Source organism: Formica exsecta, unplaced genomic scaffold (assembly GCF_003651465.1).
Source record: "Formica exsecta isolate Colony F162 unplaced genomic scaffold, ASM365146v1 scaffold933, whole genome shotgun sequence".
Classification (NCBI taxonomy): domain Eukaryota; kingdom Metazoa; phylum Arthropoda; class Insecta; order Hymenoptera; family Formicidae; genus Formica; species Formica exsecta.
In genome coordinates, this window is record NW_021853700.1 from 114,087 (window position 1) to 128,861 (window position 14,775).

General features: G+C 40.8%; 1 protein-coding gene across 1 annotated transcript; it reads left to right on the forward strand.

Moving 5' to 3' along the window:
* Positions 1–292: 292 nt before the first annotated feature.
* LOC115245302 (zinc finger protein 628-like) lies at positions 293–8,849 on the forward strand. The gene is made up of 3 exons (XM_029823565.1): positions 293–772; positions 6,791–7,553; positions 7,638–8,849. The coding sequence occupies exons 1-3, from the start codon at positions 430–432 to the stop codon at positions 8,281–8,283; spliced, it is 1,752 nt and encodes a 583-aa protein (XP_029679425.1). The 5' UTR covers positions 293–429; the 3' UTR covers positions 8,284–8,849.
* Positions 8,850–14,775: the final 5,926 nt, after the last annotated feature.

Sequence of the window (14,775 nt, forward strand, 5' to 3'; positions counted from 1 at the left end):
GGACGAAGGCGAAGCCGGCCAGCGAACGGCCACCTAGTCGAGGTGTTTCCAACGTCCACCGGTTTGACGACGGGCCGCAGACACAGACGACCGGCCCGGGCGACGGACGGGCGCGACGTAGACGTCGACGTCGCGGTAACGTCGGCCACCACGGCAACGTCCGCGGAAGAGGCGGGGCAGCCAGCAGACGCGACGGCGACGGAGAACGCGCCGTAGCCGCGGTTATCGTCGATCGCGACGACATCGGTGGTGCTGCGGTTGGTGCTGCGGTTGTTGGTGTTGAACGTGTCGGTGTCGGTGGTGTCTCGCGTAGGTGTACCGTTCCATCGGGCTTGTCCGAGTCGTTGTCCCTGGTGATCGGACGACGACGGCCATTGCCATCGCCGGTTCCTGGTGCCATCGTCGGTCGACGCGATCCGCGTCACCATTATGCCACGCTGTCTCATGGCGAAAAAGTGGAAGTGGAATCAGTGGCAGGCCCGCGTGGACGATCAGGCGAACGAGCAGAAGGACGCGACGCCATCCGGGGCCGCGAGCCCGCAGGAGCAGCAGGCGCAACATCATCTGCTGCATCAGACCGCGGATGCTATGGAGAAGCGGTCGCACAGCCGGCATGAGCCGATCGAGGACGAGGAAATCGACGTGGTCGGAGACGTCGATAACCATCAGGTCGATCATCAGCAGACCTGTTGGGGGCCGCACAGTCCCACGGCGGGGGCTACGGCCCCCAGTCCGCCGCCCCTCAACGCTTCCGGCGCTCTGTACTATCACGGTGAGTAAGTTCTCCTCTGAGGGTCTCCTCAATGCGGCAGCATAACGCGGTCACGCCAAATGCCCGCTTTTACATGATGTAACGCGAGTGTAGGTTAGACGCGCCACGCCCAAGACCCAGGATTTTTCTTGTTTGATTCGCGCAAGAAAAGAATTTCTCAGTTATCGTTCTTTTCTTTTCCTTTTTTCTTTCTCTCTTTTTGTTTTGTAAAGGCTTCTCGCTAGCTTCGGCATCCGGTGCAGTCTGGCCATGCGTCAAGCACGCAGGGTGACACACCCGCCTATTACAGACGCTGGCGTGCGCTATAGACAGATAATGCGGTAGTTGCTTAAACGCGCCATATTATACGAGCGTCGAAATGCGGAGAGATAAGTTTGTCAACGACCGCAGCAAAACGAGCGTTTCCACGTTTTCCCGTGGAAAACCGTTCGCGAAATCGCCCATGTGTTCGCATATGTATATACGTATGTACGTACATGGCGACACACCCGTCTGTAGATCGTCGATCACGTCGACGATCACGTTTGGCACCCTTACGTTGAGTCATGATCCCGATATGTCATTGTAAGCTATTGTAGTCAAGGGCTATTTCGTCCATCGCATTTATTGAGCTCTCAATCAGACATGGAGGAAACTGACTGCGTTTTGACGTCGTTGTTTGTTGTGTAACCGCAGTTATCCAGAACAGTTATCTAGTCAAATTGCTTTTATGACGTGGATGAATACGCCTACGATATCGGATTATGTCAAGTGAACTGTTTATTGAATATTCACGGGCGGTGAAACCTGTTTTATTATTATAAAATATTTACTTTGTATATAATAACTTCGTACAAATTTTACACGAATTATATAATCGTATTACGTAAGCAAAAACAAATTCTGAATTTTAATTTGTTACCAATTTTTTAAAAGTTGTTTTCAACACAACGAGAATTTTTTTAAATAAAAGTAATAAAATGAAAAGGTTTGAATTTTTATTTGCCAATTTAAATTTTTTATTTGGGATCTGTATTACATCTATATTAATGTATTATCACACTTTAAAGAATAAACAGAATATTTTTCCATTAATTGAAAAATGTTATCATTCTTTAACAGTAAATATTATTAGATAGAATTATTAAACATATTTAAATATTTTTTATATATTTATAAAATGTGAGGCTCTTGCATGAAATTACTCCATGAAAATTGAGCGTATTGAAATTTTGCGTGCATGTGAATAAATCGCCGATGCTTTAATCGTTCATAGGTATTCTTGTAAGCCAAAAGTATACAAAGTAACAACTTTCTTTTATCTCATTTATGCTGCTTATAGGCAGTAGATTGCGCACGTGTTCACACAATGGTGCAAATGACGTTATGTAACAAGTGTTCTCTTTTTATCGCTACGCCACGATTTAACTACAATCGTTCTGCCAATTAACTTTTGCAAATTAAAATTTAAGATTTGACTATGTAATATTCTTTAAAACAAATAAAATAATATGTTATAATTTGTTATTTCAATAAATATCTAAAGATAATTGTTTTTATAATTAACATTATATAATTTTATAATTGACGAAAGCTTTCTAATCTGTAAAGAATATTTTATGTAACAAAGATCTCTCTCTCTCTCTAGGTTCACGCAACAGAAAGTTCTGTGCATGATTCATTGTGTGAATTCTTATTTAGATCTACTTTTATCATACATATACTAAACAAACACACTATACAACAGAATTATAAGAAGGAAAAGCAAGTCGTACGAAAGTTTATCTATCATCACGGAGATTAAATTTTCAACAGGATTACAGTCACGTAAGAAAAATATAAGAATGTACGTTCTCTAACAGGTTTCTTTGTCCTTGACTTTCTTGTTGTACGATTAACGATTGGTTTTTACTCACTTGATAAGGTAATATATATATACATGATAAGGTCCCGCCATTTCTCTGATCATCCATGAGATAAACTATATGAGGGCAGGTAATGATATTTCTTACAGCAAAAAATATCTCGGAAGAAAAATTACTACATTAATTCTTAAATAACTCTTTTATTATGAAAAATGTAAATCTAATAAAAAAATTCTTAGCTCATCTCAATTTTATCGATAAAATGTAATTAATTTAAAATTTTATTGTAGCTGAGATTTTATATTTTTATATTTTTATGTTTTATGTTCATTTAGATATCAAAATATGATACATATTTATGATCAATATTTTATTTTGCGATTTACTATCGCAAATAATTTGACGACACAAAAATATAAATTTTTATTTGATTATAAATGATTTGATAGATCAAGTATAATTTATACTTGCTGTTTGTTTTGCGCTCACAGGGTCGATAAAGATCAGAGGCGATAAATCTACAGGAATGTGCGGAATGTTCATTCAAGGTATATAAATATGCTTTATGGGCTATATCTGTGATCTGTGATAGATGACGTAGATATAGAGAATCCACCTAGAATTCATAGATAATTCATGTCACTTTACACCGCTCTATTTAATGATTTTATTATTTCCTAAGTGTAAGTTAAAAATCAGATAAAGACAGTAATTACATCACATCAATCGATAAAAATGTGATTTAACCAGATACTTTGAATAAAACTATACTTTCTTCGCTATAATAAAAGCAAATTTTTCTCACTTTTATTACCAATATAACATCACGAAAATAGTAAATCTCTATCTATACAGTTCTTCGTATATGAACTTCTCATTAATCGAGAGAAACCATAAACAGGTTGAAACAGGTATCATCTAAATCAAATTATATCGCATCGATAAGTAAATACAACGATACGATAATAAAGTATAAGAACGAAACCTTACAAGTCACATTTCCTTTCTTCTCTTTGTTATGTCTTTCATAGAGACTATCTCTTTTATATCCACTTATGCATTCTGCGATAAATTGCGTACGGTCAATGACTGCCACAACGACAAAATATGTAAATTAATTAATAAATAACAACAATATGATTCATTAAGTTTTACGGTCTTTTTAAAATCGCATCCGCGTTTCCACTATTCTACAATCCTCGATAGAGAAGGGACAAAACAAAGGAAGAAACTCGACGTTAACGTTAATCGCAACGGAGATTTTTATCGGTCTTTAAAAGAGCCTAGAATCAACGGACTCGTGGGAGCGCGTGGGAGCGTTCATTCGCTGTTATTGATTCCCCCCTCCGCCCTATACGACCCTCTTGCAACCCCTCCACCCTTCTCGCTCCACAACTGCTGCGCTCCTTTTGCCGTTGATGAAATGCACTTGCAGACATGGCCGTTCTCTTTTACCTCTGTGTTGACTTCCCTTTATTTTAGCCAATAATAGATACGCGCCAGCTGATCGATCGCACGCGAGCAGCACACTTTTCTGATTTATTCGCTTTCCAGTTTTCCGCCATCCCCTGGGACCCTCGTCTATTTAGGGGAAAAGTAGCGTCGGTTGGAATAGGATGTTCGGTAAGAAACGCGTTTGACGCACGTGACGGTACGCCTTGTCGAAAACTTAAGCAATTTATCCTTGAAAAAAGTCAGGACACGAATCAGTTTTCCAAACCTGACTGATTCAAAACAAAAGTATTTTTGTCAATTACGTCCCAGCTATAATAATCTTGCTTCCCAGCGAATTTTTAATAGATTTGAATTTAAAGAGAAAAAAAGCATAGTTGCTAAGATATTTACCTGATATTACATCTTCAGATGCGAAAAGATATGACGTCGAATTAAATCTTAATTAAAAAAATTTGTATTGGCTTTCAACAAAAAAATATTGTTTTGTTTATCATAAATATTATCGAACATTATATTAATAAAATTAACTAATTGATCTAAAAATAATAATTGATTATTTCTGAAAAGCCCATATAAATTTTTTTTTCAATAATAAAAAAAAACTTTCACAAGTCTTGATTATTAAATATTTGGTTTGGTAAAAAACTGTTGTTTATTACCATTCCCACTTTTATCCTCATAATACAGATATAGTTAGAGAAGTGGACAAATCGAATATATATATCCTTAGCTACTAATATATATTTTCAAAAGTAATATTCTCTTCTGCAAAAAAAAAAAAGAAAGAAAGAAAATAAAAAAAAATAAAAAAATAAAAATAAAAAAAAAATAAAAAAAGGTATTTTGCGTTATTGACAGAAAAATTGACTCACGTTCTTTTCGCAATAACGAATAATTCGATCCGAATTGTCGAGACGTTTAAATTAGAGATAGAAACGCTCGTTAATTACTCCTTACATAATATAGTGTGTTCGCTGCTTACGGCATAGACTTTCGCGTTACGTAACCAGCTGAACGGTACGCGTATCGATTTCACGGCGAAAGTCGTCCGTTGCGTGCCTTGTCTACATTGTCGGGAGCAATAAAAGAAACACAAACGAGGTTTAGACGGCATCAATAACTAATAACGAGGTAACATTCGAATTGCGAGTAGCAATGGTTTAAAGTCATGCGACAGACGCGAGTCTATCCAAAATTGTTTTCGAGATTTACAAATCTCAGATATATACGAGCCTCATATCGTTATCCTAAATTTATGCAGATAATAGCCACAATAATTTTGCATTTTTATGTTATATCATTTACCTATTTTTGCTTTGTAACGTTGTTATTAAAAGTTAATACAAAAATACACGAACTGCGATTCGATATTTTACTGCACACACACAAGTTTTTATTATGTCAAATATTTATTAAATTCTGGCGAGTGTCATCCAATCGTATCATAATATCAAATCATTAAAATTTCAATCAATCCATAATATAACATGATAATTTGTATTATTGAATTAAAATTATCCAGGAATAATTATCTAAAATAAAATCGTGTGTACAAGAAACTATTAAAATATTATCCAATTTCTTATAATATTGCCACTTAAATAAATCTACTCTTCGCGCAAAAAAACTTCAGACATCCAGAGTGCAATAGTTTGGCAAGCTGGTATTTTAATTGAAATAGAGTTTAATAATATATGTTTTTCTCTCTTTCTCTCTTTTTTACGTATATAATGGCGCTGGAAATGAGAGCGCTCAGAAAGATACGCTGTTATATATACGAGGTGCTGTTTGTGCACACATTTCGCATGAATCTTTCGCGGTCCTTCCCAGCAACAGCAGCGGCGCGAATTTCGCTCTTCGTCCCCTTTTCCCTCCCCCGGAACCGCCCCTGTGCAACAGCGGCGCGCAACAGATACAACATCGCGTTATTATACACCCCCGCGTTCACGTGCCGCGCCGCCACCAAACGCTACCTCCCGCTGCACACAACCGACTTTTTTTCCTCCATCCCCCTTTATACCCGTTAATGACCGTATACGGTGGAAACAGCTGGCGCACAGGAAATGAAACGCCACGCAACTCGTGAGTGATTCACGAATTCAAATATTCATACCGCCGAGAGACGAATGAGATGTTATACCGTGCGTGCACACGCCGCGCCTTCGCTACCCTTCCGTCGTTGTATTACGAGGGGGTGTTTTTCATTTGAAAAGAAACTCTCGAGTAATTATTATAAATTAAATAGCAGTCATTATATCCGTTTCCATTAGGACATTTCGATACATCTTTTAATATTTAATGTCACGTGCTTGACCGGTCTATATCTTATCCTCGTAAATGCGATCTATATGTTGAGAACGAATAGAACTTTAGATATCTCACCAATAAATTGCGTAATAACAGATATATATGTAGTAGACGAAACAATAAATAAAAATATGTTCCCCAAGATTATATTGATGATTTAGTAAACTTAGTAAAACCAGAGCAGCACAATAACAAAAATTGCCTAATTTATTCATTGCGAGAGACATAAAATAAAATGACCAAACATAAACAGAACCCTTTTACGATTCCGACTGTATCTCGTACGAGCAGTAGAGTAATAACTTTCGCCTTTAAACAAATGGAAGATAAGACCCCTCAAGAGCACAACCTAATCAAATAAAGCTACAACCGCCTATCTCTGTGAATTAATCTACTCGTTACCCATTTCTAGGCTACACGCACGAGGCATGGATCAACCACGAGGAGCCGCCCAAGTACGCGACGCTGCGCTCAGCGGCGGAATTGGCGCGTCCGGTAGCTCCGTCGCCGCCACCCCCGGCTGCGCAGCAGGAGCTACCGGTTCCGGTACTGACCGGGTCGAGTTTGCATCAAGCGCCGTCGCATCAAACCACGACAAATCCATCGTCATCGTCGTCGTCGTCTGTCGCGCCCCTGTGCCTGCCACCGCGCAAGAGCCTCTCGATGTCCTTCACCAGCACCGGCACGGCGTTATCCTTACCGCCCAAGAAGAAGGACATCTACCGTCCTTACAGCCTGCAACCGATCTCGGAGATACGCACGTCCGCCGAGGAGGACCTGTCGGCCGCGCAGGCCATCCTGGATCTCAGCGCGTCGCCCGCCGCGCCCACGCACTCCGTTTTTATTCACACCCTGTCACCTCCGCCTCCACCGCCGCCGCCGCCGCCGCCGCCGCTGCCGCCGCCGCCCGCGGCCGCAAACGTCGTCGCCCCGAACGCGACCGCGACTGTGCAGCAGCAGCAGCAGCAACAGCAGCAACAGCAGCAGCAGCAGCAGCAACAGTTGCAACCGGCACCGACGGCGGGCACGCAACAACCTATACCGGTCTCTGTGCTGGTGCCGGTGCCAAGTTCGCAGACCAACCAGCTGCGCCAACAGGAGCAAACGCCGCCGCAGCCGCAGTCGCCAGCAACCGCGGAGGCCACTGGCGGAACCTGCAACGTCGGCAGGGATAGGTGAGTCTAGCGCTTGGATCTTCATTCGAGTTTTTCACGTTAAAGTTTTCGAATCCGAATTGTCACGTAATATCTGTCCAACAGCACCACCAGCGGCAACAAGACTGTCGCCTACACCTACGAGGCCTTCTTCGTGTCCGATGGCCGGTCGAAACGTCGCGGCGGCGGCGGCGGCGCCAGCAGCGGCGGTAGCAACGGCGCCGCCGTGCCCGACAAGGAGGCGGCCCAGCCGGACAGGCCCAAGTTCACGTGCACCGAGTGCGGCAAGCAGTACGCCACGTCGTCGAACCTGTCGCGGCACAAGCAGACGCATCGCAGCCTCGACTCGCAGTCGGCCAAGAAGTGCATCCACTGCGGCAAGGCTTATGTCAGCATGCCCGCCCTGGCGATGCACGTGCTCACGCACAAGCTCGCCCACAGCTGCGGCGTATGCGGCAAGATGTTCTCGCGGCCCTGGCTGCTGCAGGGTCATCTGCGCAGCCACACCGGCGAGAAGCCGTACGGATGCGCCCACTGCGGCAAGGCTTTCGCCGACCGCTCGAATCTGCGGGCGCACATGCAGACCCACTCGGCCGATAAAAACTACGAGTGCTCGAGGTGCCACAAGACCTTCGCTCTCAAGTCCTATCTAAACAAGCATCTGGAATCGGCGTGCCTGCGCGACGAGGAGATGCAGCAACAGCAGCATGCCGGTAACAGTGCCACGCAGAACACCAATCGAGGCTTGTAGCAGCGCTTCGAGAAGGGGAACAACGACGCCACGAGGAGCGAGGAATCGAGAAAAAGCTAGCGGTGCCCCGTGATCGCCGCTTGATCGCGAAGAGGCACGAGGATACGAAGAGCAAGGGAGGAGATATAAGGTTTGCCGTAGATTTTAAGTAGAAAAGTGCCAGTAGAGACAGAATTGAGAGTTAGAAAGAAAGAGAGAGAGAGAGAGAGAAAGCAAAGATGGAAAAGAAAGGATGATGTGAGTAGAGAGTTAGATTGGAACGAAAGGGAGCAAGAGAGAGGGAGAGCGTGAGTTTATTAATAATGTCTAACATTAATAAAAACGTCCAGTAATGTTAAGTCGTAAAAGAAAAAAAAAACACGTCGAACGATGACGTCCACACTGCAGAGTCTAGTCACTCTAGTCGATTATATACCTATTACATTATGATATTATATTATTATATATATATTATAGTATATATATATATATATATTTACTAGCGCGTACGATAGTCCGCGAACTCGTTACGAAGACATTATTTATTAATACTTAGCTGCCTAAATTTAAAAAAAAAAAAAGGAAAACGGAGAATAAGCCGAAAGAGATTTACAGGATCCGTGAATCGCGATTCGCGCGCCCGTCGAATCTGGATCGCGACGCATCCTCGATCTTTCTCACGCGCTTCGCGATCAATGATCGAGGCTGCCGGATCGCCGTAACACCGAGACGCGCAGGTGCGATCGACGACTTGCTCGTAGCAGTAATTCGCTGATTTTCATTCGGCAAAGAGAGAGAAAGAGCCTTCTCGAAATATTACCGCGTATATTTCCGGTGGTACAAAAATCACCCCAGATCCATTAAAAATTAACCCCCGTCTCTGCTGCTGTCAGTATCTTCAAGTAGTGCATTTTTAAACAGCTGTTATTTGAAGTCGACGAGCATTTTCACAAGAGTATTAACTATACTATTTAAATAATTATAATATAATTAATATGACGCGATGTTAAAATTATGGTTGTTTGAAGTTACTCGAAGCTACTGTAGAAGTAGAGAAAGGATTAATCGGGTCGTTCAGTGGATGCGCTCCTTTAAAAATTTCCTCAAGTTTAATCCATTGGATAGAACGACGAAAGCTACGGCTAATCGATAAGCACAATAACCGCACAGCGATTGCACCCGGTCGGAGTTACGACACGTCGCCTTCAACTGACGCGTGAAGATAAAAGCCGGACACAAAGTGTCTTTAGAGATTCTAAGGGTACGCATTAAACTGAAAACTTTATGCTTCGTAACATACCCTTTTTGTATCTTTTTTTTTTTTATATGGAGAGTTAAAGTCGCGTCCACACCTGCGTATCTCGCACGATTATGCGATTTATCGACGCGCGCGTTCCACGAAGCGAAGAGCGACTATCGCGAGATATCGGCGACGGAAAATCGTGCGTGGCTGAAGCGGGATTATAATAGCGGAAAATACGCGATGTGTCTTGCGATCGACTGATCGCTGACGCGAATACGCGTAGGTACGGTATCGCATTATAAAACGGATCCTCACAACGTACACACGTACTTAGAGCAAATTCGAGTAATAGACGCGTGTAACACATTGTTATACAACACATATTTTATAGAGGCAATATAAGAAAAAAATAAATAAATAAATAAATATGACGCGACAAGTACGGTCAAAGCAATGTTTCGACACAACGAATTATATAATTATACATATAGAGGCAAACACATCGAAGTTTAACCAAGTTTCGAGCAAGAACCGATGATATGCTTATATGCATGATGGAGAACGATCGCCCGATCCACACCCCCTCACCTCTGGAGTATTTTTTGTATTAATCGATTTTGATAGTGAAAATCTTGGAGTCTAATCGGCATTTTATTAAAATAGCAACGTTCGTTTTACGACGTTTATAAGATTATTATTTTTCAAGTCGATAGAGAGTTTCTGAAAAACTATATTTTATTATAATATCTTCTATTATACATATTTAGTTTTATTATATTTATGTAGATTCCAACATTCCTGCATTCGCGTTGCACATAATAATATGAATTTCTTTTAATGACATTAAATCACAATATTCAGATAAAATTAATTAATTCCACGCGATGCATTCTGCGTAAATTGTGTCGCACTCAATATTTAATCACAAAAAAACCTTTAATCACGTCTGCTGATGAATATATAATACATTAGATGCAGATCAATGTATCGAGTTGTGTGATCAGAATAAATTTGTTTGCTTCATAATTAGATCAACTATATAAATCGTGTAAAATAATAATTACTAATTTCTCAATTTTCTACATTTTAAAGTAAAATTGATAGCGAATTGCGGCATATTTAATACACGAATATAAAATAATTTTTGTCCAATGAGAGAAAGAACGTGATATAAACGTACGATCGGCGGGGTGTGGATCCGCGCTTTAAAATCGCAGCCGCAGCTCTCTAAAAGAAATAATAACTAAACAATAAAACAATTATAACGGCCGACGAGCATGCGGGCGATCCGCCCGATTCTTTTTTCTTTTCTTTGCATCGATTATATTGCGAAAAAGCGCGATAACGTATTTCGCATGTACAGTAGAGAGAATCTCGCCGCCAAAGAAAGTCGCAAGGAGAACAGAATGAACAATATTTTTCGCGTAGCTCGTTCTCGATTGGATCGATTCTTAGGATCGGCCAGCAATGCTTGACGCGCAACGGAGCTTTGTCCGATTATTTTTTTCCTTCATTTATTTCTATCTCGCTCGGCACTAGCCATTGATTAATACGCCCCACGCTGCTAATAATGCGTATATACATATAAATAATATGCGGCTCTAGAGCAATAAACGATTAAGCAATAATATTCGCGTAGCGCACACAACGAAAATCCGCAATATTGCGCGCCAATCGCGCGCTTGACTCATATGTATATCTCGTATAACGTCCTTTCGTTGTTTCATTTGTACCTTCTTGCAGCGTTTCGTCATTATTTACCATTCGTTTATATCGTACTCTTCACTCTGCGCTTTTATTTTATTATATATCGAAAGTGTCGTTACTTTTTCAATATAGTCACTATATTATTCCTAGTCGATGCAAGCGTAATTATTTATATTTATTATTGACGGGTTATGTCAAGATATTGAAATGTGTGAGAATGTAATATACATAAAAAATATACACAATTCCCAGAGATGTGCAAAAAGTTACCAGTTTTTAAGTATTTTGCATTATCTCAGATTTGTGAGCCATTTTGTTGTAATGCTCTTACATCACATACATATAATATCTTGACAAGCTGTCATATATTACTGATATTAATATTACCACATTATTACTATTATTATTTTATTATTATCTTATTATTATTTATTATTATTTATTATATTAGCATTATTATTATTATTATTATTATGCTAGTACAACGATTCGATACAACGATCGATATCCATATGTTACAAGCATAAAAAGCTAAAACATGTGCAATTTCCATTCTGATTTGTAAGTGGAAAACGCCAGCATTCCGTGCGATAAGCTACTTTACTTAAGGTAGTATTTCGCGTGTATAGTTGCTAGTCAATACTTTTAAACTTCCGAATTGTGGTAATATATATATATTATGCATTATAATAAAATGTACATTTAAATAAAACGTAACGATAACGTATTAGCAGTCCACGTACTAATTAATCTAATCGCCTGATATCGTCTTTAATAATTAGGGCATCGTTACGAAGTAATAGCTGGGCGAGGAATAAAATGAATGGAAAGCTCTTCCCGCGATCGAAACTTGAAAATTCTCCCCTTTCGTATTTTCCGCTTCGATCTTGGAAACTCGGCTTCTAAGGAAAGCCCTCTCACGTGGCGTGCTCGACAACAAGTCGAGGTCAGAATCAACGTCGAAATGCACACTCTACGTGACACACGATAAACAGCTTCTACTAACAAGACTATGAGGTGCGTGTGAGCGGGTACTTTTGCGCGATTAACGCGGTCAACGGGGATTCTTCTACGCATGTACGCATATTATGCATGCAAACGTATACGCGTAATGACGCAGCATACATACACGTACACGCACACACACACATATATATATATACATACACAATAATCCTCTCTCCACAAAGACTATACTAAAAGTTCTTCTACCCTACTATTTTGGGTGTTCTATCTTGCTCCTCCGTGGTTTTAAGGTCAGATTGGAAAAATTTCGGTTGTATCGTACACTCTAATCAACAAGTTCACCGTGAAAATGGCCGTTCGTTCACTTTGGCACGTCTCGATCTGCGGGTCCCGATGTATTTAATTACGCGTGTCTCTGAATCCGACGATGGAAATCGTTGTATTTTTTATCAAACTGATATCAAACCGCCGTTTAATTTTACCGTATAATATGAATTAAAGCGAATCTGGCCACCGGCCTGTAAAACTCAACGTTGTTTTTAATTCACTTCCACATGGGACGAATTCGCGCCCGTGTCATTTTATTTTAATCTACCTTTGATTTAACTTTAATTTAGCCCGCACATACAGGTCGACCGTCATTTCGCTCCAATTTATCTTTGATTTAATTGCAATATCCGACCGCGCCGCGCACGCTTGACCGTCGTTTCATATTTCAATTTATTTTTGATTTAATTGTGATTTCCGTCCGCGCCCGATATTTCGTTTTAATTCGCAAGCGGCGTCCAAATTCCTTTTATCACCCCGTTGTATAACGGCGCGTTTTTACGCGTGCGAAAAACGCAGAAATTGAATTAGAATTTGCATCCAAAGCTGCAAAATCGCACATGACCGATCACGCCTATCGCGTAATAGCCGATTGTGTGAAAATTGCGAGGGCAAATCGGATTATGTAATGAAAAATTCTTTGCCCCTTCTCGGAGAATCGCTAACGTCGGCTGCGGCTGGGTTTTTAATCCAGAAAGAAGAATGCAGTTCGCGCACACGTCGATTCGATTTGCCTGCTGCATTCGTGGCGACTGCATCGTCACTGATCGATACGCCGATATACGCGTCCAAATACAATCCGCGCTAATTGGCGGTGACGGCTTGCGTAATTTTCCGAAGACGCGCGACACACGGATGTACGTACACGCATAATACACGCACCCGTCGACTGTTCGCGGGAGATCGCGCTAAACGATGAACACAATTGGCTTGTCGGTGACTCGAATCAAGTGGTTTTCGGTGAATCGCTGGTGAATCGATACTTTCGATATGCTGTGCAGCTCGCGATATATGCGATTAGGCCGGAGAGGAAGGCTTTACGAGCGATTGAAGATAGAACGGCGCTCTTCGTTATGTATCGCGAAGAATGCTCGATCATAATTATCCGGATCCGCGGATAGAAATTCGTCGAAGGCGCGAAAATTTTTACGGGGCACGACACGATACGCCAACTCAATTTTTTCCATAACTGACCGAGATTCTTCTGTGGACTTTGAATTTCAATCTCGGCGCGCGCGACGCGACAAGATTCTCCTCTCGGATAAGATAAACTGTGTTAGACACAGACCAGATAAACGATGCGCCACGCATTTCATAATTCCTTCCAGCGAAAAAGCCTTGACAATTTTTTAAACCGTTTGCTAGTTGCTTTAGGCATAAGTGAGAAGAAGAGAATGAAAAAAAAAAAAGATTAAGAAAGAAAACAGAACGGAGAGGTAGTATAAAAAACGATCTCTCGAGCCCCGAAATTACGTGCTATCCTGCAGTCTCGACTATCATTGCGACAGACTGCAGTTTTTGCGATATCGTAGATCGACCAAAAACGTAAACGAGTCTAATTGGACGCCCGGTCGGTGTTCGACTTGCTACGCGAAAAGACCGAAGTCGTTAATTACAAAAAGAGTCGGTTGTGCTAGCGTCAATCGCTTGGTTAAAAATGAACTCCATTTCATTATCATAGTGATCTATGATTGCAAAAAAAGAATCGTCTACACCGAAGATTATTAATAAAACTAACTTTCAAACTGGAAGACTCAACCTGTGTTGAAATTTGCATATCGAAAACGATAATCGTAATCCAAACGAGGGACGTGTAATCGAGCTCCTTAAAAGAGAAATCAAATATTTCATATGAATAGCACAAATATTATAGTTACGGCGACCAAACTACGATTTAAAGTATGCAAATTCGTGTTATAGATTGGATTCGTATTTCAAAAATTCTCCTCGATTTTTTCTTCAAATATATAATATATTTGGAGCACAAGCAGGCATTGCATTAAATCATTAATTATATTCTGTACTGTAACAAAAGCGTAGGATAAGCATTCCGATATATTAATCATTTGACGATTATTTGCAAAAATTTTGCTGTCGCATTGGGATATATTAAAGCATTAATACATGTTATATAATTTACATCGTAATATCACTATCATCTATCAGTGCCACTATAATATGATTATCATTTACGCTGACATTTCACAAGATTGCATACGATCGGACAGGATTGAATAGCGAGGGATAAATATAGATATGACGATTTTGGC